This window comes from Poecile atricapillus, chromosome 2, assembly GCF_030490865.1.
Source record: "Poecile atricapillus isolate bPoeAtr1 chromosome 2, bPoeAtr1.hap1, whole genome shotgun sequence".
In the NCBI taxonomy this organism is placed as follows: domain Eukaryota; kingdom Metazoa; phylum Chordata; class Aves; order Passeriformes; family Paridae; genus Poecile; species Poecile atricapillus.
Window position 1 is genome coordinate 20203459 of NC_081250.1, and position 27115 is coordinate 20230573.

The window sequence follows — 27115 nt, forward strand, 5'->3', positions numbered from 1 at the left end:
AAGCAACATTTGGCTCAAGAAATCCCTTCATTTGTGGAGCCTGAAAGGGATATCAGGGAAAAGAAATTTAAACATATTTTTTATAATCCTTCATGAGCAGTTGCTCATCTCACCAGAGGTGAGATAATGCAAAAGGTGGTTAGTCCAGTGCTTGACTGTCACAGGTTCCATCACACATATGAGAAACTGTATTATAGTCAGAAAAGAATATTCCCAAATTTCTGTAGCATAAACTTCAACATTTACACTTGTTATTTTTTTCCTGCCACAGTGGACCAGTAAGATGAAACTGATGAGAATCTTTATGTTGACAAAGTAGAAAGTGCAGACTTTATAAAATTGCTTTATGCCATTTAGCAGTTAAGCTTTGCTACTCTTTTTATATTTAAAGAAATAATTCTTTGTTCTAAAAGGCAAAAAAACATTCTGTATTCAAATTATTCAGCTATGGTTAGTCCACTTTAATTATTGCATATAAAAGTGTTTTATTCTTTTCTTCAATCAGACTGGCAGAGATCACTTAGAGCATTCAACTAGAACAGTCTCAATAAAAACTAATTAAAAGCTCCTGTGAGTTTGAGCATGGGATCTGGTAAACTCAGTAACAAATAAAACATAATTCTAAACATTCATGTTTACAAAAAAAATAATTACAAAAATCTGAACAATAAGTTAATAAAGTAAAATAGTTATCTACTGTTCAGATATAAAATCCCAGCAACTTAATTTACATATCACTATGGCAGACATGACAAATTGTGAATAATGCTCTATCCACTGTCATAAGTGGTACTTCGAGATTTCCAACAGAAAACTTATATTTTGATTTTCTGTTCAAATACAGCCAAAAGTAAGAGGCAAAGCCAGCCTAATAGTAATCCAAGGTTCTGTAAGAGAAACATCAACCAGGGTCGCCGTGTCTGAATATGAGTCATTTCAGGAAGCTAAAAAAAGAATAAGACAGCAGAATGAGAGCCAGATACATTCATCTGTGGGAAAAAAAAGTTATGGGAAAATAAGGCAAACTTTATTTAAAAAAAACAACTTTCAAAATGCTGAGCTTCTGACTATATTATTAATGTGTAGTGTTTTCTGTACATTTTGACAAAGCTGATCTTGATGACAAAATATTTAAATTAATCAAATTCTACCCACTTTGGTTCTTTTACTAGCACTGACAAGAATTATAATGAAGATTCTGAAATTTAACTTCAAATACTTTGTAGTAATTTTATACAGCTGTCTGCAAGGAAATGCTTATTTAGTAAAATTAGTGATTTCCTTTTGTGGGAATGAACTAGTTGGAGTATTTTTTGCTTCAGTACTATATATAGGGTCAATCATGCTTTTTCTGAAATAACTGGCAACACTCCTATTTACTTGGGCTTTAGTAAATGTACAAGTAGAAAACAGGACCTTTAAAATATGCTTGAAAAAATCATGTTTAGTATTTTTTTCTATGAGTTTTAAATCATGTAATAGGGCAACACTTGTTTATAATCATAACAAAGGCTACTTGTATTGACCTTTCACTCTACACAGTATATTTTATCAAAGGTTTAAACTAAATATGTGTCTAAACAGACCTTGCAAAAATGATGCCTCAGGCTCAAATTCTCTTAATATTTCTGTTTTATTCAGGGGAAACACTGATGACTGCTAATACTGTCAAATCAACTCTGGAAATAAGTAGAGTGCAGTAGTCTCATGCTGACCTCTGGTTTTGTTTGTGTGTTTTTTTCTGTGCTTGAATAAAAACTACTGAGTTCCTGTGCACTTTGGAGGCTCTTCACAGTAGCTGTAACAGCAGCAGCCACTGGGAGACAGTGGAGTGGTGCTGACCAAGGAGGTTAACGGGAGTGTTTGCTATGCTTGTCCTTCCCTCTGTCAGAGGGGGGTCTCTGGGGCTGCTTCTTCTGCATTCTTCTTTCTCTGAAAGTTGGTATGGGCCCAAAACAAAACTGTGCTGAAAAATCTGCCTCCACTTTAAAGTTTTGCCTGAAAATAACAGGAAAACCCAAATGCCTTGGATCTTCATTACAGCCAGGCAGTGATTTAAATTATAGTACAGAAACTTATGTAGTAATATTTGCTCAGTGTTTAAAGATATCAGAAACTTTTAATCTAAAGCAAGTGTAAACACATCAAAGTTCTGATGTAAATCAAAATCTGAACTGACAGTTTTAAGTGCTCAGAGCACACAGAATTTTTCATGGATATGAGTAAAAAACTGTTCATTAAGACCTAGCCTGAATTCAGGGTTCCAGTCTAGATGTTTAGTCTTTCTTATTTATCCTTATAATCAGTCTAATTTTTCCTCTTCCCCAGTGCCTGAGGGAAAAGTTCTCCAAACAGGAAATTTTTCTCCTCCCATTGCAAAAATGAATTTTCATTTCTGTCAGTGACAATTTATTTATTGCTGTCAGTGACAATTTAGGAGTGACATACATGCACAGGAGGTTCCTAAGATAATTTTCAAAAGGAATTCTTAGCAAGTAGTACCCTTTCCATGTCCACTGCTGATGTCTGCTCCCTCCATCTAATCTATGTGCATGTAATCAACACACAAACCATTTCTGTTGCCATACCTAGTGTGATATCCCTGCTTATCTATTAAAATAAAATGGCTGCTGTCACAATATCAGCTATAGTTACCCAACTCTCTCTGAACAAAAAAGTGTGTGGTATAGCAGAGAGATCTTGTTGTTTAAGCATAATCCTATTCAACTGGCAGATGCAAACCACTTCACAAATTAAGGGAACATAGCACCACATCTAAGCTGTTGGAAGCTCACACTTGCTAATGCTTCAAGTCTGTCAGAGGCAAAAGAGGTACTGCTAATCAAGGGACTGCTCTGTTCCACTCCAGCTCATGTTATCACAAAAGATAAGAAGAATTAGGAAGCAGCCTGCTGAAAGAAGGCATGACAGGCTCAGGCATGTACTGGCTAAAAAACAGTTCTTACCAAGCTGGACCCATATGGCATGGCTGCTGCACTGCAACAGCCCAGTAAATCACTTTAAAAACTACTCCCTTATCTTCAAAATTGAAAACATTTTTTAAATTAGTCACAGTAAACTTCAGTTTTGCATAATTTCTTGGTGAAAAATGATGGATATAAGTGATTTTATCTTTTGCCCCTTATTCAGTTTCTGAAATCATTAGTCTCTACCCAGCTTGCTAATGGAGTTATAATGCCATTTGTAGAAATGAAAAACCTTTAATTAACCACAGAAGTAGATTTGTGCTACTTTGTCTGTGGTGGCAGTCTCACAGTGCTGTTCTGTCAACAAACCTCCATTCACACCCCTCAATGTTCCTAAGTGAGGAACCAGTGAGGATGTTCAGTTTTATTTAACTGCTATTCTGACAAGCACATGAATATGTGAAAGCCCATAAGACAAGTACTGAAAGTTACAGTCAAACTTTGTGTACTATTAGAAGTTTGTACACCATTGGCAGGAGCACTGATAACTGTTGTTTGTAGATGAGAGTGCAGCAGAAAATAGAACCTAGTTCTGTGCAGCAAGTAGAAAAATACATAAAGAATGGCTCATTTTCTCTTGAGATGTACTATACAAACATACAAAACTTTTCAGATCTATAGATGGCTGCAATGCTGAATAAATATTTTTTTTAAATAAAATAATCCCTGTGATGTTTGACACCAGCAGGTGAGCCACCCAACAGCAGTTCTTTTGACAAAATGCAGAGAAAAGCTGCTTAGAGTCTTATTAATAAAAGGGATTGAGAGAAATAAGATTCTCCCCCCTCTCTCCCTTCTTTCTTCCCTTCCCATCAAGACCAAGATTATGATGACAAGCTGAGAACAAGGCAAAACATGTCCCTGTCTCTGCCTGGAACTATATTTCCTCTTGAGATTTACAGCTGGCACATGGCTTTGAAGACTCAGGGAAAAACTTGGTATTGTTCTAGAAGCTTGTGGATCCCTGATGGATGTCGATCCTACACTGGAGGAAAAATATGTGTACATCATTCTTTGCCCCATTAGTAAAACCATGCCTACACAGCTGGTAGGCAGCCTCACTTCCAAATTTCCCTGTCAGAACAAGCTGCAACTTGGTACACAGTGTTCTTGTCTGTTATTTACTACCTCAGTCAGGACTGTTGACACATCCACAATCCTTTGGCAGTTCTGTCTTGAGCTCTTAGGTGAATTTTATGTTCATTTTACTTTACTTACAATAGCAAAAATAGACCAAAATACTGAGGAGGCCTAAGATGAATTACTGTAAGTAGAATTTTAAATAGGTTATATTACTGGAATGGCATATCAGGTAGAAAGTATGATGCCTGAACCTGGTAAAGGGCATCTCAGGCACGATGTGGTAACAAACACAAGGAAGAGATAGACAGCCGTGGGAAAAAACAAAGTAATAATTTATGAAGAGACTTTTTTTTCTCCCTCTTGATCTACTCACTCAAAACATTCCATCTTTGTGGAGGAGCTTGCAAGAATCCCTACATCAACACATGATGGTTAAAGAGCCAAGTGGCAAAGCTGGGCAGGCATTCAAGTTCTGCATGTGTAACAGTAATCCATCTCTTCAATAAGTTATGTGGCCTGAGGCATCTGCATAAGCTATGATTGCTCCACATTTTTGCTCAGTCCTTAGACCTTCCTCCTACTTCCTATCTTCACACCTTATTTTTTTATAGGCAGATCATTGCAATTTTATTGGGAGTATGAAAAATACTGGGCATCTATTAAAAAGCTGAGGTAATCTGAAGGTCTTTTTAATGCTTAAGAGCTAATTGAAACCTCCCTAGGATAGAATAAAGTGTTCAGGATAAGCACCTTACATTTTAGTTCTGAAACAGCAAATTTGCATTGAAACAATGGGTGAAAAATATATGAAGAAAAGAGCAGAGAAAGAAAAAAATAACCAGTTATTTCAAGATCATAAAATCCCCTGAAGGTTCAAATATATGTTTTACTAAATAACTAAAATAACTAAAAATACATTGTTTAGAAATCTTTAAAATATTTTTTTAAAAAAATACTCTAGAAGTTAATTATTCTTTTCTCTTATTTTAGTCTCTTAATGGTCGTTATTTCCCCTTTTCATTATAATGACACCTAGCATGAAAGTGACACAGAAGGAAAACAGATTACTTTTCTAAGCACTGCTCTTTTTCTCTCCAAGTTTATCCCCCTGCACTTTTCTGACACTTATCGATGATGTGGCTATGCTGTAAGGAAAACATAAAAATAGACTGAAGTTCTCACCATTTCTGCTAAAGATAAATACAAGAACATTCCAGCTGTAATAGTAAAAATCCAGTTTTGAATGGATGGGTCAGTCGATAGAGAAAGGCCAATATAAAGTCCTAAGAATGCTGTTAGTGCACTTATAAAATTCATCAAAATTGCAGTCTTCGTGGGGAGCCCTGTACTCAGCAGCACAGCAAAATCTCCTGCATAGAGACAAAGAACATTTATTATTTAGCTGATAAATGTATTTTAAGACTCTTGGTAATAAAATATGATGGAAAATAATTAAGGTATGTACAAAATTAGTGAATGATGGAGGGCTGCCTTTCGAAATCTGTAGAATTAGTTATAAACTTGTCCTGTGTGAAAGAAAAATCTCAAAACAACAAAAAAAGTCATACTGACTTGTACTTGTTTAGCTATTCCTAAAGATAGCATACAGTATTGAGAAGTGGCTTTCTGTTAGTTCTCTATGTTCCGTGACATTTCCAACTTGGATTCATGCAAAAGTAAAGTCACATGCTTTCCCAGAGCTTCTAAATCTTTCTCTACTGGTAACTTGCCAGTTCAAATCATGTGGGTATATAGTGCTGCGTGGTCTCTGAGTGTGCTACAGGTGCTGCGAGTCAGAGTGATCTATGCCAGTCTGATCCCAGTTTGAGTTTAACCCCACTGATTTCAGTTCTAATCAACTGGAGTAAGTTGTACATCAGAATCTGTCCTGATGGGACTCCAACAAGAATCCCATCATAGATTTTTCTTCTAAAATGAAAGATTTCATAACAGGCCACAACTAGAAGACTTGAAAAATTTTACTCCATGACTGTAAAGATGTCATTTCGACACTGGGGCACTACCGCCCCAGAATTAAGAAGGTGTCTTTGGAGCTAACTGTCAAGTATTTCTATTTGCTTTGCCATGCAAACAAGAGTTACCAGTTTTACAGCAATCCTCCATCCTATTTTGTTTGGAGGAGTCTTCTATGTAGCACGTGAAATGTTCAGTCATTTAATGATAGAATTGAGAACCTGCAGCTGTCATCAACACAATATCAGGAGCAGCTTTAGCCGTGATGGAAGTTTTGCTAGAAAATGTCAATCAGGGACAATATACAAAAGAACAATACTCCTGTCCTGTCCAGTAAAATAGGTCATACACCTTTAATTATTTTACTGTTCTTGATTAGCAGCAGGAATGAGGGTAGCAAGAAGAATACTTGTCTAAGTAGAACTGTTGCACATTGAAAGTCTTGGATAGCCCATTGCGTCAGGCATGGCCATTATACACACATGGGTCTTGCTTACGGTTTTATTACTTTAGAAATATTTAATTCTATTAAATTATTTAATATCTAATATATTAATAATTTTATAATTTATTTATTATTTTATTTTTATTTTTTACTTTTTGTGTCAGTACACATAAGAATAACAGGTCACTCCTGACCTGATGTCATTTGCATCTGGAGAAAGTCAAACAGGAAGGCATCCCATAATGAGTGCAGAAGCCTCCTCTGGTTTTTGTGAAGGGCAAAGAAAGTATCAGTCTCACACAGTAACATTGTAATGCATGATGTTATAAGCAAGAATTCCCACAGATGTCATACAGGAAAGAAATTTTTGGGAAACCTGGAAATGCAAAGTCAATCAGGAAAAGTACACACATATATTTCTTACCCATTTCATGAGGAATTTCATGGCATAAAATAGCAACCGTCGTTGTCACACCTGTTTCTGTTGAGGATGAGAATGCTGCTCCTATTACCAAGCCATCAGCAAAATTGTGAAGACTGTCACCCACCAGAACCATTATTGCTAACAAGCTGATTTTTTTACCTCAAAAAAGAAGGAAAAAAACAAACAGATAAAAAGCCCAGGATTAACCCAAACAGATATTGCCAGTTTTGTTATGTTATAAATGATTTCGGTTTTTTGGTGACTTTGCATAAAACATTACAAAAAGTCATATTAATCAGAGGGAAATAATATTTATCTGATTTTCCCTTCTTATTACACTTCCTTCAATAAATTTGAAACAAAAAAAGTAGTTTCCAGAACAATTCAAAATGAGATGCAAATACCAGCGAATAACTTCCTTATTCTTATTGGATCAACTATTAGACAAAAAATGAGGTTTGAGTCCAGCCTCATGAAGCATCCTAAGGCTTTCTATTAATCTTTCTTTATTTGATAAAATTCACACAAGTTTTCCTAATTGTTATTTGGCGTTCTTCCACCATTGCTTACAGAATTGCACAGCTATAGGGAAGATAAATATTTGATCTCATGCAGCTGATTGTTAATCCTGTAAAGCTTGCTACTACTGAGTAATATTTGCAGGGTCTGGGGGTTTTTATGCAATTGTATTACAGTGAAAGATAGAAATTAAAGAGAGCAAGCCTCAGAGTATCACTTATAGTACACAGTTACAGCATACTTATATCCAACATTTGTTCCAGTCAATTAATGGCTGTTATGCTCATAGTACCCCTATATGGAGCAGCACTCAGGGGTGGAGATGGCAGTTCATCTTTCCCATGCTGTTCTGTGACCTTGTTTTAGTGTGGAACAGTGTACTGGGTGTTCATGGCATCACATCACCTGACATGAGTAGAAAGGTGCTACTAGTGATGCAAGTATTGAAATTAAGCCAGGGAATTAGGGACAATCTCTCTGCCCAGCCTGTAACAGAGACAGCTGGGTGGAATGCTGAACAGATTCACAGGGAGGCAGTTTATCTCTTCAAGAAGGAGCAAAACTTCGTCTAGATTCAATGTCTAAACTTAGCAACACATAATCGGCTGCCCCATCCTGGACTTTTTTTCATTAATTTTATCCAGTCTTACAGTCACAACTGCCTAATGTCTGTCAAGAAACTCATCCAGCTTCCCTCTATACAGAATGGACAGAACACTTTGAAAAGGTTGGTTTCATGCCTGAAGGAGCAGAGGCATGATTTGGGCCTTAAATATGTACTTTTCTTACTTTTGGTGACCCCACATAGACATATGACAGACTAATGAGAAAATGTGAAGCTGCACCAATCTGTCTGAATACAGTTATTTCCAGGTTTCACTCCAGTAATGTTTCTCAGAGATGACCATTTTATAGTGATGGGGGAGATATTTTTCTTACAGAACCTGGCTAGAACTGAAGTCTTCAGACTATTATGAAAAACACACAGAGCACATAAAAGCCTAACAACCATATTCAGAAAATCCTCCCTGGTTGTCTGGGAGCTCTGTGGGTTCAGAGAAATTGGCAGGCTTGTTAGATTTTACTGCCAGCTTACAGAGCTGGATGTGGATGTCCCGAGTTTGCACAGTTCTTTCTAAACACTATGGGCAGTTTATAATCAATAGTGCAGAGCATGAATTACATAGAAATAATAGATTGCTGCATTACATTAAGTTTGTGAGCACTGGCAAGGATGAAATCATGGCCTGCCCTGAGGTCTTATTAGTCTGTTTTGTTCGAGTATCTGATTACTGGAGAAGATATACCATGATTACTGGAATTCATTCCAGTGTGTTTTAGTATAACACAGGGATCACATTAACATTGTGGAGCAATTACAGATATAAGCTTTGTGAACCTACTTGACAGAAAGTTAAGAAGATGCATGTATAAACAAATCTGAATGTTTATCTTACTTTACTTTCAGCCTTTTTTAAAGCAGCTTTGTTACTGGCAATTATCTCACTGCATTATATTCCAACACAAACTATTAACTTATTACCTTAACTATTTCTACAAATAAATAGTTACAGAATAGTTACAGTCTCTTCTTCTCCAACAATATTACTTTCTTTTTTTCTTTGCTTAAATGGGGGATCAGAACTCATAGCAAATTCTATTCTATAATTTTCATGAAACTAATGGGTAGGACCTCAACCATATACTACACTTATTAAGTTTAGAATAAGAGTTTAAAACAAACATTTATCCATAAATAGATCTTTTCCAATGTTTCCATGATTAACACAGAAAAAATATTTCTAGTCAATGTAAAGTGTCGCTAAGTGTAAAAAATATAAAATGCTACTGTGTGGTCCTCTCTGATATTGATAGAACAAGTATGGATAAATGCAGAGAGAGTTTGTCAGACATCTTTTTCCTCAGAAAGTTTCTTACTTTCTCAGTTACTCCCTATCTATGGTGATTGACTCTTTTTGCAGTCCTACTTGACACGCATTTACAGTGAAGCTTTACAGTTTTGGAGTTGCCAGGCTTCTCTTAGATTGCAGATTCCATTCACTTTTGGAGAAGAAACACCTCTCTCAGTATTAAGGTACTTAGGTTATGTTTATGCACTTAGCTATTTAAAAGAACTGTAATGAAACAAACTTTTGTAATTATGTATTCCCCCAAAAATGCCAAATAACCTCCTGCCCTTCACTACTAAGGTTTCATTTCTGGAGGTAAGACTGAGGTATGAGAAAAACTTAAACTAAACATATATCACTGAGAAGCTATCCCAAATTTAGTTACTTGGAACACATAACATTGAGATCACTAGAAATTTGTTGGTGCTTAGCAGGTAATGGTGATTGAAGCAAACAGAAATATATAGAGATGAACTATATAGTCACGTTCAAACTGGATTGTGTACTACTGGAGAGGTGAAAGTGAAGAAATGAAAACCAGATTTCTAATGCTGCAGAAATAGAAATGAAGTCCACAAGAATGGAAGAGAACATTAAGAACCTAGAAGAAGATAATGACACAGTTAAATAATGATTGACTGATGACTTGAGATCTGAGATCAGAAAATAAGGGGGAGTTAATTACTGTCGCCCTGAAAACTCAGCTTCTGAGCTTGCTAACATAGTTTTCTAAAGACTTTCCCAGGACAGTAACTGTAAACATAGATATGTGTACATTCTTTCTGTTACACGTCTTGTGATGGACATCTCTCATGGCCAGTGCTGTGAGAAAGTGTTATCCTGACCATCCAATCCCTGGCTGTGGTCAGAAACCTATAAATCCTGGAGGGAAAAATAAACTCTCTCTTCTCTTCACCACACCTCGACCTGTGTCCGTGTGATCTGTTCATCTTCAGCGGTAACAAATTACAGTAAATAAATTGATTTAAATTAAAATATTATTCCCTCAGTTGGATGACTGCAACTCTATTGAATTCACCAAGGTCACGAAGTACAGTTAAAGGCAAAATTTGGTTTATGCTCTATTTTCATATTTTTACTAAGCAGCAAAAAAACAGAAGACAGGAGTTATCTGAAGTTCTCAGAAGCAAACAGATTACTCTAAAAGTGAGAGCCATCATGACTCTGTAATTCCATACCTGTGATTAATCATTACTTGTTTAAAGAGTCTATTGCTTTACTGTGTAATAAGAGAAGGACAGAGAACTATATTAGCATAGAGAGCCTGCACAAAATCTTTCACCACCTTCAGAAATAAAAGCCTGAGCTAAGTTTAAAATTATAAAAATATCTTTTGTATGAATTTTTGACTATTTTCCTTTAAGCAAAGGCTTTAGCAAAATAGATTGCAACAGTGAGACAGCAAATACTAAAGCAAGGACAGTGTAAGATTAATGAACTTCACAATTACAGGGTTGGCAGCTGAGAAGGTCTTTAAGCAGAGATTAAATTATGTAGCCAGGCACCATCAGATGTGGTGATGTAGCACACAGCAAACACGCAGCAAAGCCAGCTGCACACTTTCAATTACATCTTAGGTCTGAAGGATCTTCCTGTCTTGTCTAGTTTTTTTATTGATACTAACTTTTTTTGCTGATCACCTTGCTCTCTGGAGGAACTTCAGCAGGTTCAGAATCTTCTGAGCTTCTCTAGTTAAAAGCAAAGATAATGGATCAGTGTTAAGAATCTCTTCCAGCTGCTGCCATAAATACAGGAAAACATCAATTAAGTTCAAGCTATTTGATTTAGATAGTCAATGGTTATTTGCACAGATATCATTACAATAATTTACTGGCCACTGACAGTGTGATTGGTACTGCAGAAACATATAAAATAGAAATCTCCCTCGCCCAAAGAGGGTTAAGCCTAATTCAGGTAATTCATAGGCATTGTTGTAGCCCAAGAAAACCACATTTCTGCTTGAATATACAAAAATCGGAGCCAAATGCAAGACTAGAAGGGGCATTATAATTAAAATTGCGTGTTTTGATTTTGTCAAATAGATGGCTATATTTTCCTGGAGATTGTGTCCATAGGATATCCAGGGGAAAAAAAGTACAATCTTTTAGGGACTCGTGTTGTTCACAGTTTCTCTGTGAAAAGAAAAAACTAAAAAAGATGATCATCAATAGGTTTCATCCCCTTTCAAAATATAGGGGGTTTTCTTTGGGGTGGTGCAGCCTCCAGTGTCTTGTGTCTCGGCTTTTAGCAATGGCTTCATCTCAGCACCAGGCAGCACTGGCTGGGCATAGCAGCACTTAAGTACACTCCATGGTGAAATTTACCCTTGCTTCAAGTGAAGAAAGAGACAGTGTCTTCTTCTTTATCCTAGAGAAATAAATTGATGCACCAACACTAACATTTAATTAATAGATATTGCAGCTGTTGGGAGATAAGGGAGAACATGAGTAATCTCTCACTGTCCCTATCTCCTTGGGGCTTTGCTTTCTGATTGGAGAAATTAACAGAAATTCATGTGAGGGAGAGGGAAAAACAAAAGACTTGTTTGCTTGAAACTAGAAAGACTGAATTTTAATTTCAGAGGGTTTTTTTCAAAAAAAAGTGTGTTAAAACCTGTTATGGCAGCCAGTGGAGTCAACAGCAGCACAAGAGCTCTGTGTTAGGGACAGCAGCCACCACTCCAAAAGCTGTACCAGAGATGTGCATTGGCTACAAAATACAATTTGTTCATTGGTTGGTCATTGGTTGTGAGGAAGGACATGTGCTGTAGAAGCATGAGAGAGAAGGAAAAAGAATTGTTTCTGCAGTTTCTCATATTCTACATTTTAAAGGAAAGATAAATGTCTCTAATTCCCATGATTGTAGCCAGTCATATGAATTCCAGTAATTGTTCCACTTCTCCTATAATATTTATTCACATGCCACTTCTTTGAACTGTGAGTCAAAACTTCAAGACTAATTACTAATCTGAAGGATTTATAAGTTTTTCTTAGTCAACCAGTGTTTGTCTTAGTACTACTCACATGGTTCTGAAAAATTGGCTGCTTTTATACAAACCAGCTCAGCCAGGCTAATTCTATATAGATAATGTGATCTATATAGAACTTTAGGGGGATCTTGCATCTGAGGGAATGACATGTTCATTCATTATTGTAAACAAGAAACTCTGACGTGTCTCACAAAATCATGAACATACATCATTCCTCTGTTCGATGTGTTTTTCATTGAAAGTTTTCCAAGAGTGTTTTAGAGATTAACGGTGATTTGTGAGGCTCTACATTTGTAAAATGGAGTTCACCTATGCATCAAGAAACTGGGTATAAACTGAAGCAATTTGTTGAAAGAAAGAGAAAACAGGGTAAAATTTATCACTCAATTTAATTTGCAAAGATTTATCTGTCTGGGTACTATGCACAGACAGGTAGACATAGGTAAGGATATCCAAAGTGTTTAGATTACTCTTCAAATCTGTAGAAAAATGTTGAAGAACAGTTCGGGATTTAATCTGTTCACTAATTATGCACTTAACTCTCATTGCAGGAAATTCTGCAAAATTCTGAAGTTTTTCCCAAGGGAGAGTCTGTCTTTACATATGATCAATATTTAAAAAGAAGGGAGGAAAATCTTCAAGAATTTTATCAACAAAATGTATAACAATACAGGAAGTGTATTGTTATATCAATCTGATACACAATTAAGAAAAGTTATTGTAAAATATCTGGTTTTGATATCTCTGGGAAAGCTCATTATAAACTTCAAAATCTAGAGATTCTTGACAATCATGTCAAGTAATAAGCAATAAATCAATAAAGACTGAAAAATAATACTGATTTATTACATTAATTTTGTTCATTTCTTTTGAGGAACAGAGAAAGAAGAATATAAATTTAGGGAAGTATGTCATATTGGTAACCTACCAACTGTATGGTTGAAGTAGATTTGCCTCTGCCTGAATGTTCATTTAATTCAGACTCCACTGGAAGATCATGGGAATGTCCCCAGTGCCCATTAACTAAAGAAAGGCCCTGCTGAATGAAGATGCTTTGCAATTAGTTCTGAAACCCAATGAACACAGATGCAGCATTTCTGTCTTTTGTGAAAATTTAGTATTTTTAAGTATTATTTTTTTCCAAACAAAATCTATTGAAAAAGAGCACTGGTTGGCATAGACATTTACTCATGCTTATGCTGTTAAAAATCCTGAAAAGTGAATCAGACAAATCAGTGACAATCACAATGGCTTGATAAAACTTAATTCATTTTAAAAATTAAATTGAAATTTTAAGCTGAGATAGATATAAAAACTAACTCTGAGGATTCATCTAGTTCTCAATAGAAAAACTTTAAAAATTTGTGGGATGATAAAACCCTTCTCTCGAACAAGTAACAAAAATTACTTCTTTTTACCAAACAAATAAAATATCACTGTCATCAAAATACTCTCATTCTATTAATCTCACATTCTATTCTTACGGCTGACTCAAAGGTAGTGGGAATAGGGAGTCATTGCTCTGTATCTAAATGAGGCCAATCTTCACACACTCTGTAGAACAGAACAAGCAAAGTTTTAGCCTTCTTTAGGTGACATTAGGATTGTCTCTCATGCTGAGAAACTTAATGAGCCATCACATTTTGTGCTACATTCTATCCTTGTGCATAATCATATTTTCAGGCTCTGGCCATACTGAAATAAAGTAATAGAATTACTGTAAGATTGGGTCCTACTGACTGCAATACACATATTAGATTTTCACATCACTGGCATAAGGATCAAAAACAATTTGTAAATTTTAGGATCTCATTCTTGAAAATATCTTATGCTTGCATTTATCTTTCTATTGCATCTTTCTCCTTTTCAAACAGAGCCTAGAGCAAACAACTGTCACTGCTATTTCATATGGATACACACTTTTCACCTGCTCCAGTGTGAGTTAAGAATGCAGGCTTATGGAACACGACCAATTAACTGTTTCCTTTCTGGAATTATAAATTTATGGAACACACTCATGAAGCAAACACAATCCACAGAGCAAAGCAAAATAGAAACTGAAGGTCAATCTAGTAGGAGCACTTTGGAAAGCAATTATCAATGCTTCATTTAACTCACAGAAATGATAATTAATTTCCACAATCATTTTAACATTCTGTGCACTGCAAAATCTCAAAATACAAGAGTTTTTTTAAAGGGTGAATTGTACAAAGCTTTACCTGGTCACGAGGTGTTACCAAAAGAAAGAAACACTTTTCTATCAGAAAAAATCCATGAATTCCTCCAATTATTCCTAAAAGTTTCCAAATATATTCTTTTCCCTCATAGAAATGTTCTACGTCTTGTGTTTCATGTTTATGCAAACCAAGAGTCTAAAATAAAAGAGGTAAAGTTAAAAAAATTAAAATGGCAATGTTTTAATTTTTGCTAAGGCAAGTCATAATGAGTTAATTCATTTTATTCTCATAATTTTATTTTCCCAGTTCTTTCAAAGTTAAATTGTGTTTTGAAATAATCAGCTGAATAATAGAGGATGAAATGAGTCATTAGGAGCACAGCTACACTTCTTCATGTCTCAGTGGGGAAAGTATTTTTAGGGACAGTTTTATGAAATCACCCTTTATATATATGAGATATATTTTGTTTGCTATATATTGATGTTAAAATTCTATACAAATCACCTGCATTGTTTTAATATGTAAGCTTCATATGGAAAATAGATAAGGAACTACTGGAGAGGGTCCAGCAGAGGCCACGAAAATGTTTAGAGGACTGGAGCATCGCTCTCATGAGGAGAGTCTGCTGGAACTGTGCCTGTTCAGTCTAGAGATGAGAAGTTTGAGAGGGGATCTCATTAATGCATACAAATATCTCAAAGATGGGTGCCAAGAGGGTGGTTCAAGACTCTTTTCACTGGTGCCCAGCCACAGGATGAGGAGCAATAGCCATAAACTAAAACACAAAAAGTTCCAACCCAACATGACATAGAACTTCTTTACACTGAGGGTGGCAATTCACTGGCACGGGAGGTTGTGCATTCTCCCTCTCTGCAGACATTCAAAAGCACCTTGATGTATTCCTTTGTAACCTGCTCTAGGTTATCCTGCCTTGGCAGTGGGTTGTACCACATGATCTCCAGACATCCCTTCCAACTCTAACTATTCTGTAATTCTGTAACTCTGTGATTCTGTGAAAATAATGCATTAATTAGTTAATGCATAATTAATGCAAAAATTAATTTCTGTTGGTGGGTATGCTTCCTTCTTTCCCCTAATGTTACAGCATAGCAGCCCTCTTTTGTTCTGAAAGTGAGGGCTCTACAGGCTACTGGATATATCACTTAAAACTACTGAAGAATACTTTCTCATTTTTAAAAGGTGTTGCTGAAAGAAATGCATTTGTCTGACTCTCAATGAGAATTGCCTTCCTTAAACCACTCTCCCAGTTTTGCTTTCAGAGCTGATGCATTGAGCATAAAGAAAATTTTAACCAGAATCTTAAGTGAAGCTGCGATGCTCTCTTTCTGTGGCCACTAGAAGTCTACTCATAACATCTGTGTCATATTAGAGGAGACTGTTAAAAATAAATGAATACACAATGGAAAATTTGGTTCTCTCTTGCATGTTATCCTGTTCTTAAAATTTAGATTATGAATTTAGGAAAAGATCATGCCACACATTTTATTACAGTTCTAGGCATCAGAATTAATTAGGCTGATAACACCTGGTTCTCTGGAACCATCTGTGTAGGGGACTGTGGATGCCTCATATAACCTTAGAACAATTTCTGTTAAAATGTGTTACAGAATCTTCCTCATGAAAGAAATTAATATCCATCTAGAATGTGCATTCCACAGGACTTATGGGGTTTCTGAATTTTTTTTTTTTAAATAGGAACCTTTCTTTCCTTGAATTCATCAATCATGGATTTCTACTTATTATTATTTTTAATTTCTCTCTGAGCTACAGAGTGCAAATGTAATTGGAGTGCTGCAGGGATTTCATGGAAAGCTTTATTTATAAACTGATGATCATTATCCAGGTTTAAAGGAAACCTTTCTCTGTGTGTGTGTGTATGTGTGCACACACACATTATGTGTCAACATTTCAAAATCACAGAAGGATCTATTACTTACCTGAGGAATAAGATGCAGCAATGCATCTCCAGAAAGGGTTCCAACAGCCAAACCGACAAACAGCTGTAAAATGAGTGTATAGATTTCTTGACAGGAGTTAAATAAAATGAGAGTTGTACCAAACATAGATCCAATAGTAATAAGTAAAACAGCAACAGTGCTGTAACCATATTCTGTAGGGGAAAACAAATGAAAACAAGGGCACCTTTAATCATCCAATATTTGTATTTGTGTTTGATTATTTGTTTTGTATTTGTAATTGTTTTTGAGGGTATGTTCTCATACCTCTATACACAAGCACACAGGAGAAGGGATTCATTGTGGCACTCTCTGATTTCAGTTGGGATTGAGTTAATTTTCCTAGCACCTGGTACAGTGCAGTGTTTTATATTCAGGATGAAAATAACGTTGGTAACACACTGATGTTTTGGTTGTTGCTAAGCTGTACTTACCCGGAGTCAAGGACTTTTCAGTGTCTCATGCTCTGAAAGTGAGGAACTGCATAATGATCTGGGGAAGGAGGGGAACACATCTGGGACAGCTGACCAAACTGGCCAAAGGGATATTCCACACCACAGAACATCATGCCCAGTGTAGAAACTGGGAGGAATCAGCCAGCAGGGGCTGACTGCTGACCAGGGGTGAGCTGGGCATCAGTCAGCAGGTAGTGAGAAATTGTATTGTGCATCACTTGTTTATCTTGGGGTTTATTTTTCTCTCTCTTTTCTTCTTCCTTTCCATTACTAATTGTAGTACTAGTAGGAGGAGTAGCATGAATTGTATATTTTACTTTATCTCAAATATTAAACTGATCACAGGTCAACTGATGGATTTTACATTTGTCCAGTTCTCCTCCCTAACCCCTGTGGGAGGTGGCAGCGGGGGAGTGTGCTAGTGGCTACTTCATATTTAGCTTCTGTCTGGGATTAAGCCACAACAGCCACGAGGATTCTTCTAGTCATGTGTGAACGGATGACAGAATTAGAAGCCCAGAAAACATTCATTTTTTCAGGCTTTACATGTAATAGTCTGGTACTTTCAAATTTCAGACCTTAAGAGCCAAACAGACTGTGGCTATGCAAATTAGAAACACTCAGAGCAGCACAGTGAATACTGCTCTTCATTTGCTTCCTCTATTAACAGATTTATGCTTGAGATTCTATGTACTCACATGCCACACCTATGTATCCTTACAGTCAACACCACATTTTTAACAAATCATTTTCTGTAAATAAATGAAGGCCTAAAACCTCAAATGAATATAGTGATCTAATTGAGGTTCTAAACATTTCAGTCCAAATTGTATTTACAAATCTGTGGAAATACATCCCTTCAGTTAATACACCAGGACCACCAGTTTATTTTTCCTAGATTACTGGGATGCTTTCAAATGTTAGTCTTATAGCAGTCTGCTCACATTTCCAACCTTTTGCACATGAATCCCAATTAATTTCTATAGAACTCTTCTAATGAAATGTAAAACACTGATAAGAAACACACATAAAGGAATTAATGCCAAAATATTTAAAACTGCCTCTTAACAGTTTCAAACATTAATAGCACTGAAAGTGCTCAGCACTTCATGAAATCAGACAGTTAATATCACAGACTGCACATCCAAATATAAGAGTATAGTAGATATATATGGAATGTCAGGCCTTGGTGACTTAGCCAAAACAGCACAGACCGTCAGTAAAATAGAGCTCAGAATAAAACTAATGAGCCTATGCTCAGGTCACCAGGTCACACATGGGTCAAACATGGAGTCCTTTATCTGTATCAAGACTGTATCAAGCAGAAATGTCCCTGTGGTCATGGAAACCTTCTTTTGTCAAAAAGCACAGGGAAAGGGCTGCAGAAATGGCTCTTATTAATTCCATTCTGCACTTGAATAGTTCAATTTTTCTCATCTCTCACCTTTATGAGATCACTAAAATGTCATTGATTGGGCTGATAGCTTTAGACTTGGAAGAATCTCACTTAACAGTGAATTTTTTATGAACCTTGTATGTGACCTGGGTAAGTTCCTTTCTTTTCTTTCTTTGTCCCTTGATTCCCGATCTAAAAAAATGGTCATATCTGTATAGCACAGAAAAGATCAAAGCAGTAAAGACTGCAAGGTGTTCAGGTAATGAGAAGAGAGATAAGATAAGAAAGGACTGCTACCTATTGAAGATCCATAATGATTCTTCCTACTCTGTAAGCCTCTTTCTACTCTAACAGTTCTTGGGATATCCATGAGTGTTTCCCCATGCTTTTTACTTCTGGGATATCCACATGTGTCCTTTCATGCTTTTTAATTCATGTGCTGCTCCATAAGGATCATCGGGCAGCAGGATATGGAGAAAACTTACTAGCTCCAAAACAGACCTAGTCATCTAAAGCTAGACATGTAGATATTAAGATAAAGATATTGAAGACATTAATTTGTAACCTAGAAAGTGCTCCTCTAGATGCAGGCAATTATGGTTAGATGCCTATACCTTTTTGGTCATTCCCAAATTAATGTTTCTATTATTACACCAGCACACCTTTATTTGTAACCACTTCCCAGATATCATTGGCTTAAAGTAAGAAAAAAAACCCAGAAAACACATTAGGATGCCTTTAGGTCAGCTCACATTCAGATTTTTCTTTTATAAGGTGGACTAAGGATTGACTACAGGAGAAGTGGAATTCACAGAACAGGTGGGGCAGAAAACACTGGAAGCAGAGGCACGCAAGGGCTACAACTGCAAATGGAAACAACCTAATTATATCCTAAATCAGTTCTTGTTCCAGCTCTACCACACAGGTCCTGCTGCCCTGACACTGTTTTTCTGAATGTTTTTCTTACCACAGTAGTATCCTCAAAGCCTCTCTGCTATAAAATATCACAAGCTAAAACACCAGTAGCATTCATACAAAACTTACCTATATCAAGCATTTACCACATCATGGTATAAAATACCAGCTAATGTAACCTTGAAGCTATATATAAGAGCAATGCAATGATTACAATGTAAACCTGGTGCAAATTTCACAAAATAAGCCCTTACTGCCCAGCAATCCATAGATGAGGACCTGTTATTGCCTACCTGCTGGCAATATCAAGCAGTCCTCTAACAAATGAAGAAAGAGAGCTTAACACCTTGCATGTTGAAAAGGAATTTCAAATACTATAAAATTTAGACCATTGAATCCCCTCACTTCTCAATATAATACTATTATCTGACATGTATGCTATGAAACTATAGAACGCATAAATTACAGAAAGCATAAATACCATGTTTTGGTTTATTAATGAATTAAATGACTACAAAATTCCTTGCACCTCTTTTCTGAATTTAAATAATAAATTATTAATAAGAACATAACTCACTTTCCACAGCTGTTGGTGGAAGCTTCGTCTGTTTGAAGTCAGGAAGCTGACATGAACAACTTAAAAGTTGTTGAATGATAGCTGGACTGATTTGCTTGAAGTGGTCCTTAGAAATGGAGGAAGAACTGTTTTTCAAAAATATCTTCACAAGTTCATTGGCAGAGAAACAAACCTTTGTAGAGAAGTATACACAGTTACTAAACACGTTGTATATACCTGCATTTAATTTGGAGGTTAAATACAGAATCTTAGAAGAATACAGAACATTGCAGCCCTAGAAGCAACTTTCTATACATCTATACTCTTTTTTGCCTAAATTAGTTTAATTACTTCACTTTTTTTTTCTGTGTAAACTTGATACTACTATATATATCAGAAAGACCAGAATCTTTGGGATAAAGCTGCTCAATTTCTGTTGAAGCCACTTAAGGTCATAAAGATCTTACAAAATAATATCTCTCAATATTTTATTGTTATATGTGTCAAGAAAAATGTTTTAATACTAATATGAACCATATTCTTAGCTATTCTTGTGAAACTACATTATTTTCAGTAATAGTGCTATTAATATAAGATACTGCCTACATCAAAGCAATACTGAGATTCATCCTTGTTCTGTTTCTTAAGTAAGATGTGGACATAAGTTAGCTTTATTAATTCATGAAATAAGGCATGCCAGCAAACTAGCTATTACACAGTCTAAAAGTGGTCAAAAGATTGTTCAATAATTGTATTAGTAGAGGTAATTCAGAATTCCAACAACTTTTTGTTCTTGTTTGGAGCATCTCTTTGTCAAAAGAAGCAATTTTTCATGGAAGCATTCATATTTCAAAAATTTTCATGAAATATTGGGCGTTCCTCTTCAGGATGAAACTTCAAGTAAAAGCATGAGTAGTTAACATAAGAAAACTTCTACTGAAAATTTCTGTGAACACTTTTAAACAGAAGAACTCCAGATCAAGTATGTTATCTTACTTAAAGGAATAATCTTTATTTCTTAATTTCACCTGATGAGCTGTGATTCTAAAAACAAATAATTTTCTTTCATTTAAGTAAGTCTGCTTCTGAGACTCAAGGGATTCCTAAATATTCTTTCTCTCATTACTGAAGCTTAAGCTTCTTTTGAAGTTGTTACGTATAATTACTTTTAAAAAACCCAGTTATAACCCAAAACATTCCTGCCTTTGTTTATCCACTAGTCACGTAAAATATGTCTTGTGATTCACTAAGAAACTGAATTAATTGGGCACTGATATATTTTTTTTTCTGAAAACCACATTCAAGTTTTCAGGATAATGGGTGAGCTTGTCATGTGCACTTTGTTTGTGCTGTCTTCAAGCCAAAGGAGAGCATGGAGACAATTCAGCAGCTACCATATTGGAAGAGACCTTAATTTTGCCTGTTCTAGGCACTGGTTTTGACTCAGAACTAGGGAACACTGACATCTGGTATCAAGTAGGAAGACTAGGATTTTGGCTGGTCATGAGCAGCATTGCTGACCAGTCAGGGCAGGGATGATATGAACACCTTCACTTACAACTTGAGTGATGGAACAGAGTGCACCAGATGGCAATCACAGGTGAAATTCAACTGGGACCACTAGTCCATATGCTGATGGGTGTGGCTGCTATTTAGAGGGACTTTGACATGATAAAGAAAAGGGCTGACCAGACCTTCATGAAGATCAGCCAAGCCAAACTTACTGTGCTTCACACAGAGTAACCCCATGCCACAATAAAGGCTAGGGAAAACTGACCAGAAGGAAGGCAGGTTTCCAGAAAAAGCCCTTGGGGTGGGTCCTGACAGGAAACTTAAACATGAGCCACCAGCATGCCTTTGTGGCAATGGCCACTGATTGCACGCTGGCTGCATGAGCAGGAGCAGAGCCAGCAGGTACTGGAGAAAGAACATTGCCCACCACTCAGGACATGTAAGTCCACATCTGGACTATGTCCAGCTCAATAACCAGCAGTGCACAACACTGGCAAATTAAGGGAAGTCCAGTGGCTGGCGACCAAGATGGCTAGGGAACTGCAGCACTTGATGTGCCAGGAGAGACTCAGGGACCTGGGTTTCTTCAGTTTGGGAAGATAAAGGTTGGCAGGTATCTTAAGTCTTCAACTGTCTTAGGTGCTTTAGAGGGAAGAGATAACCAGAGATAAACTCCTCAGAGGCATACAGCAAAAGAATGAAAGGTGAAAGGTATTAGTTGCAGCAACAAAAAACTCCAATTTGTTATAATAAAGAAGTCCATCAAGACAAAGGCAACAAAGCACTGGTATAGGTTTCCCAAAAAAGACTGTATAAACTTCGTTTTTGGAGACATACCAAATTCGACTGGACATGGCTCTGTGAAACCTGATCTGACTTTGGAGCTATCTCTTTTTTGAAAAGTACAATAGACAAGCTGAGGTCCAGGATTACTATGAATCTAAATTTTAATGTGAATTTATTACCAGGAATTTACAATGAAAAGCAAAATCTCATCTGTAAAAACAAACTGTCCACCCATACATGAAAAATAGCTGTTAAGGTCTATTTAGTAAAATGTTCTCATAAGATGTGGGGCATGAGGACCTGCCTCTTTTCTAGTTACAAGGCCAAGCCTTTTAAGCTTTTTAACATAAGGAGTCAGAGAACTGTCTCCATTAGAAAAGCAACTATGTGCGTACTCCTGGAGGATGATATCAATGGAATAAGCACACTGATTTTGCATATTTTCATGCGAAAAACTGAATGGAACGTTGGATGGATGGATGGATGGATGGATGGATGGATGGATGGATGGATGGATGGATGGATGAATGATTTGGGCTTCCAAAATCCATGTTTGCTTAATGAGGAAGAATAGATTGATACATAGATATTGTGACACAGATTAATGAATTTAAGTTAATTTATCTTCTTAGATCATCTGCCACTTACTTTTTATATACATTTTTAATTGTAGAGACAATGATGACTTTAAAAGAAAGCAATGATGCTCTTTCTGTGGTAATGTTTCAAATAATTATTCCTGTACAAAAATTAAATTATAGATCTTAATGCAGTTAGCAAACACAAGCCATAGATGAGTCAAAGTGTTGTGTGTAGCAGAATCTTCTACTGTTGAAGCACAATGGCTAACATAGGTGCAGAAAACAGGAGACAAAATTAGCAACACAGCAGAGAAACATGAAGTGTTCTAATGGAATATGTCAAGGAAAATAGGCATAGCTAAAAAGAACAGGAATGGAAAAAAAATCCCTTAGAAACTAAGAATTAATACAGAAGAGAAATTATCTTCTGTCCAGATGATTTTTGTGGTATTTTTTTATGTGTACAGAATATTTGGCTCTCAGTTGACTCCTAAGACTCAGATAATGCCCCTGCACACTTATCTTTTGAGTTACAGTCGGTCCCAAAAGTTCAAAAAATCAAAAACTGTGCTTTAAAAATACTTCAATTGCTGGAGAACAATTATTTCTTTTACAGATAGAATCACTGCTGATTTTTGTCCTTCATAATTTAAAATTCATATGAAACACATTTAAAATGACCTTAATTTAAGATTATTTTGAGACCCCATTAAAAGCCTCATCATGCTGATCAGCATGATCCCTTTTTGTGGTCAGCTGCAAAGAAATAAATGTATTGATAGAGTGTGTATTTCAAATGCAATACAATTACACAGATAAATATCTATCAGAATAGCATTTACCCAGATGAAATTTGTTTCAGCTCCCCATCAGAAAATGACCCCACAGAAAAAGTCAATTGCATGTCACTCAGTTCTCCTAAATGGAGGAGAAACATTGCCACTGAGTTAATGTAAATGGTAAAGGATTAAAAACAATAGAAAAGTGTTCTTTGAAGTATATATTTCAAATGTATACATCAATATATATACCAGTTACATACTTAGAAGCCTCCTTTTTTGTCTAAGGAATGACACCCAGTCTAAAGAATGGAAGCCAATTAACATCTTGATTATTGCCATTAAAAAATGAATTAATTTTCAAATTCTTAGGATAAGGATAAAATCATCTGCAATAGGCCTGTGTCCTTCAAAATCCTCAGAGAGGATCCTGGGGAGCAGCTATAAAGGTTCTGGTTTTACAGCCTTTATACTTTCTAAAGAAGGCTTGTGGATTCCATAGATGGCTATGAAAAGTTCAGAAATGCCCAATCTTAAATTTACAGAAGTCTTTTAAAAGCAACTTATATAGAAACTTTAATTTACTTTTTTTCCCTTTAGTGCAAAACAATCCTTCTTTCTGCCAGGTCACTTAATGGGTCCCAGAAACCATGTGACATAAAACCACAAGAATTCTTTAACAACTCTATGAAAACATCAGAGCCATGTTACTCCAGTCCTCTATCTTCAATAAACACCTGATTCCACGTAACATTAACCATTGTTAGCTCCTCCCAGTGACTGTAATTGCACATCCAACATCCACAAAGTTCCTTCTCCAATAAATATTTAAACAAATATAGCTATACAAATATATATTTTCATCCATACCTACATGCTTTTTTGAAACTAATACATTTTATCTCAGACATATTGATTGCATGGTTTAAAAATCAGTTTAAACTTCTGTCAGTGAAATTCTGCCACCAACATTATAACAACATAAAAAAAAAAATTGACCTGGTCCCAATCCGTGTTCCTTTCACGATCTTCAAAATAGCCTTTCAGATAGTCTCCTTTTGTATGGTTTCCTTTGACTGGAGTATCTCTTCTTCCAGTATCGCTGATTGCCATACTGTAACGTCTTCTTTTGTGACTGTGAAGTTGTCCATTTACAGTGCAGGTCTTTCTGGCTGTAAGCACATTTAGTAGTTGTTCTAGTTCTAGTAATTCATTAGAGAACAGATATGTTACCATGGGAAAATGCACACTTAAAAGACAAAATATTTAAAAGACAATAGTTTTTTTCTTTTTGTTTTTAATAACATTGATTCAATTCCTCATTTTAATACCGTGTTCTCAGTTTGATACCGGAGGCAATTTCTGCTTAACAAGTCTGGAAGTTCCAGACCCCCAGATCCTCAGATCCTTCTTTACCTCTTCTATACTTCTTTACCTCTTTACCTGAGATATTTTGCCTATGACTGCCTCAGAAGAAAACAGATGTGACTGAAAGGCAATTCATCTTTCATTTAATCAGCATCTCTGACAAAGTTATCTATTAATTGCTAAATAACTTCACTGTTCTTAAAATTTTCCTGCATAAATATAACTCCACACTAAGCTGTCACACTCAGGTATTTGGATGAGGAAACATCCTCTATAGGGTCGTGAAAATCAATCTTCAGGATGCTGTGCTGCCCTTGAACTTCAGAAGTGCAGCACAAGACTGAATTTTTTTCTCTCTTTCAGTTAACTGGGAAGCATGCCTGCTCACAGTACTGAAACAGGAAGCAGAGAGCCAGGATCCCTAATCCAAATCTGAGATCACACCAGATGTACCTCACAACACAGCTTGGGTGCAATGGGTGCTTCTGCTGATGGAAATGCCTGGTTATTTGAGGGGGCATATCTTCCTTATCACCTTCCTTCACCTCTGCACTTTCAAATGAAGCCTTAACGAGAATTCCTGTAAACCTTAATTTGTCCATTAAAAAGTGGTCCACAAATTAATTTTAAGGAAATTTATATTAATGGGAATGTTTCCATATGATAATCCTTTATTTTTATATCTTGTTACTCAGAAAATTCAAATGGTATAATCTTAATGGTAAATCTCACAAAAAGGTTTCTGATAAGATGTTTCACTACATTCTTTTGCCTACTTAGACAAAAAGATCTGAATGGAGCTGCAGATCTATTTGTTTTGTAAATGTAGTAAAATCTAATTTTCTTTTTCTGTGCTTCCAGGTTCTTACTCTTTCCTGCAGTTACTATTAAGAATTTAAATAAATTTAAAGGGACCATATAATGAGATTAGACTTAAAATAGACTTACTCTGTAACAAACTGGTTAAGAATATTTTTCTGTTTTTTCTGAATGATATCCTAAGTCCACCAACCATACAGTTCTGCTTTTATCTTCACTGGGGTCCAGATTTCACCATATATAGCTATTTAGTAGCACTCTGCTGAGATGGCTCCATCCATTCTTGTAAGAATTATTTTACAAGATCTGGCTGGGCAATCTTAAAGGAAGGGCTTTGCTGCCAAACCAGTTTATATAAGCACAAACTAGGAGCCCCAGTTTAGGGATAAGGATTATTATTTTTTTAATATTTATTTTAGTGATTCAATGTACTTCTGTGTAACCTATGAATGTTAAAAATGTTTTTACCTATGCTCAATTGAAGTTTTTAATCTGTTTTAACCCATACTTAATCTAACTTTTTAAAAGTGCTTTAAAAAGCTTGCAAACTGTTGGTGTTTGCACTCGCCACAAAAATGGAAAAGTAGATGTCTTGTAACAACCTTCTAAATCCATACCAGGCCCCTGAATAGATGGTGTAGCTTCTTAAACTGCTAAGCAGGCACAACCTTTTACAGAAATTAATAGCTGCTGCTGCTGAGAGCTTGGCATTGGTTTTTTTTGTTTCAGGTTTTTTATTTTTTTTGGAGCACTAGAGCTCTCCTATACTTCTATTTATTTATGATTAAGCAGAATTTCTGACAAGTCCAGCAATAAATTTTCCTGAAGAAAATGAACTTTGCATACTCCAGCTTACCTGTCACTTGGAGCTCAGTGGTACTATTTAGAGAACTGAAAATATATTTTATAAAGAATTCTGGGGAAGGCAAACTTGCTTTCCCCATACAGACTCCTTGGAGAGCCAGAGTAAGGATCAAAGCAGCCAGGCGTGGAAGAGTGTTTTCATCAGCACCATCTCTGTCCATTATATCAGCATTTTTCTCCAGGGTGCTCACATCAACACACTGAAATCAGGAGAAAACAGCATGAAGACAATCCTGCTCACCTCCATTTAAATAATCAGAGTGACAGGAGGAGAAACTGGGAAGAACAATTTCACAGACAGCCAGAGTAGAAAAAATGTTAAGATGTAAGGTGTAATTGCCAGCAGAACAGCTAATCAAAGGACATTTTCAGGAGAACAGGCATAGAATTAAAAATCTTGAACACTTACTCAGTGTCTAATGGGGAAAAAATACAGTCCTTCATTCAGGTTATTTTTTCTTAGTGTTATTTTCCCTCTGTTTCTATTGTTCCAAGTGTCCTCCTCAATTACATCTATATCTACTTCCAGAAAGTGGAAGAAAGGGGGAGGAGTTTTTGCTAAGGCATGAGAAATTGGCT

At 36.1% G+C, this 27115-nt stretch overlaps 1 protein-coding gene across 2 annotated transcripts in view; it reads right to left on the bottom strand.

Annotated features, from left to right (window-relative positions):
• Positions 1 to 274: 274 nt before the first annotated feature.
• SLC39A12 (solute carrier family 39 member 12) overlaps positions 275 to 27115 on the bottom strand; it is a 34791-nt gene continuing 7950 nt past the window's right edge. Inside the window, exons 3-11 of one of the 2 annotated variants that reach the window (XM_058832283.1) lie at positions 26529 to 26736; positions 24485 to 24687; positions 19849 to 20020; positions 16488 to 16660; positions 14572 to 14724; positions 10988 to 11051; positions 6965 to 7072; positions 5253 to 5440; positions 275 to 944 (exon numbers count right to left, since the gene is read on the bottom strand). In XM_058832283.1, the coding sequence (XP_058688266.1) occupies positions 816 to 944; positions 5253 to 5440; positions 6965 to 7072; positions 10988 to 11051; positions 14572 to 14724; positions 16488 to 16660; positions 19849 to 20020; positions 24485 to 24687; positions 26529 to 26736 (1398 nt within the window). In that variant the 3' untranslated portion in view covers positions 275 to 815. The remainder of the gene's footprint in view (positions 945 to 5252; positions 5441 to 6964; positions 7073 to 10987; positions 11052 to 14571; positions 14725 to 16487; positions 16661 to 19848; positions 20021 to 24484; positions 24688 to 26528; positions 26737 to 27115) is intronic. The other variant, XM_058832284.1, reaches the window with a different exon arrangement.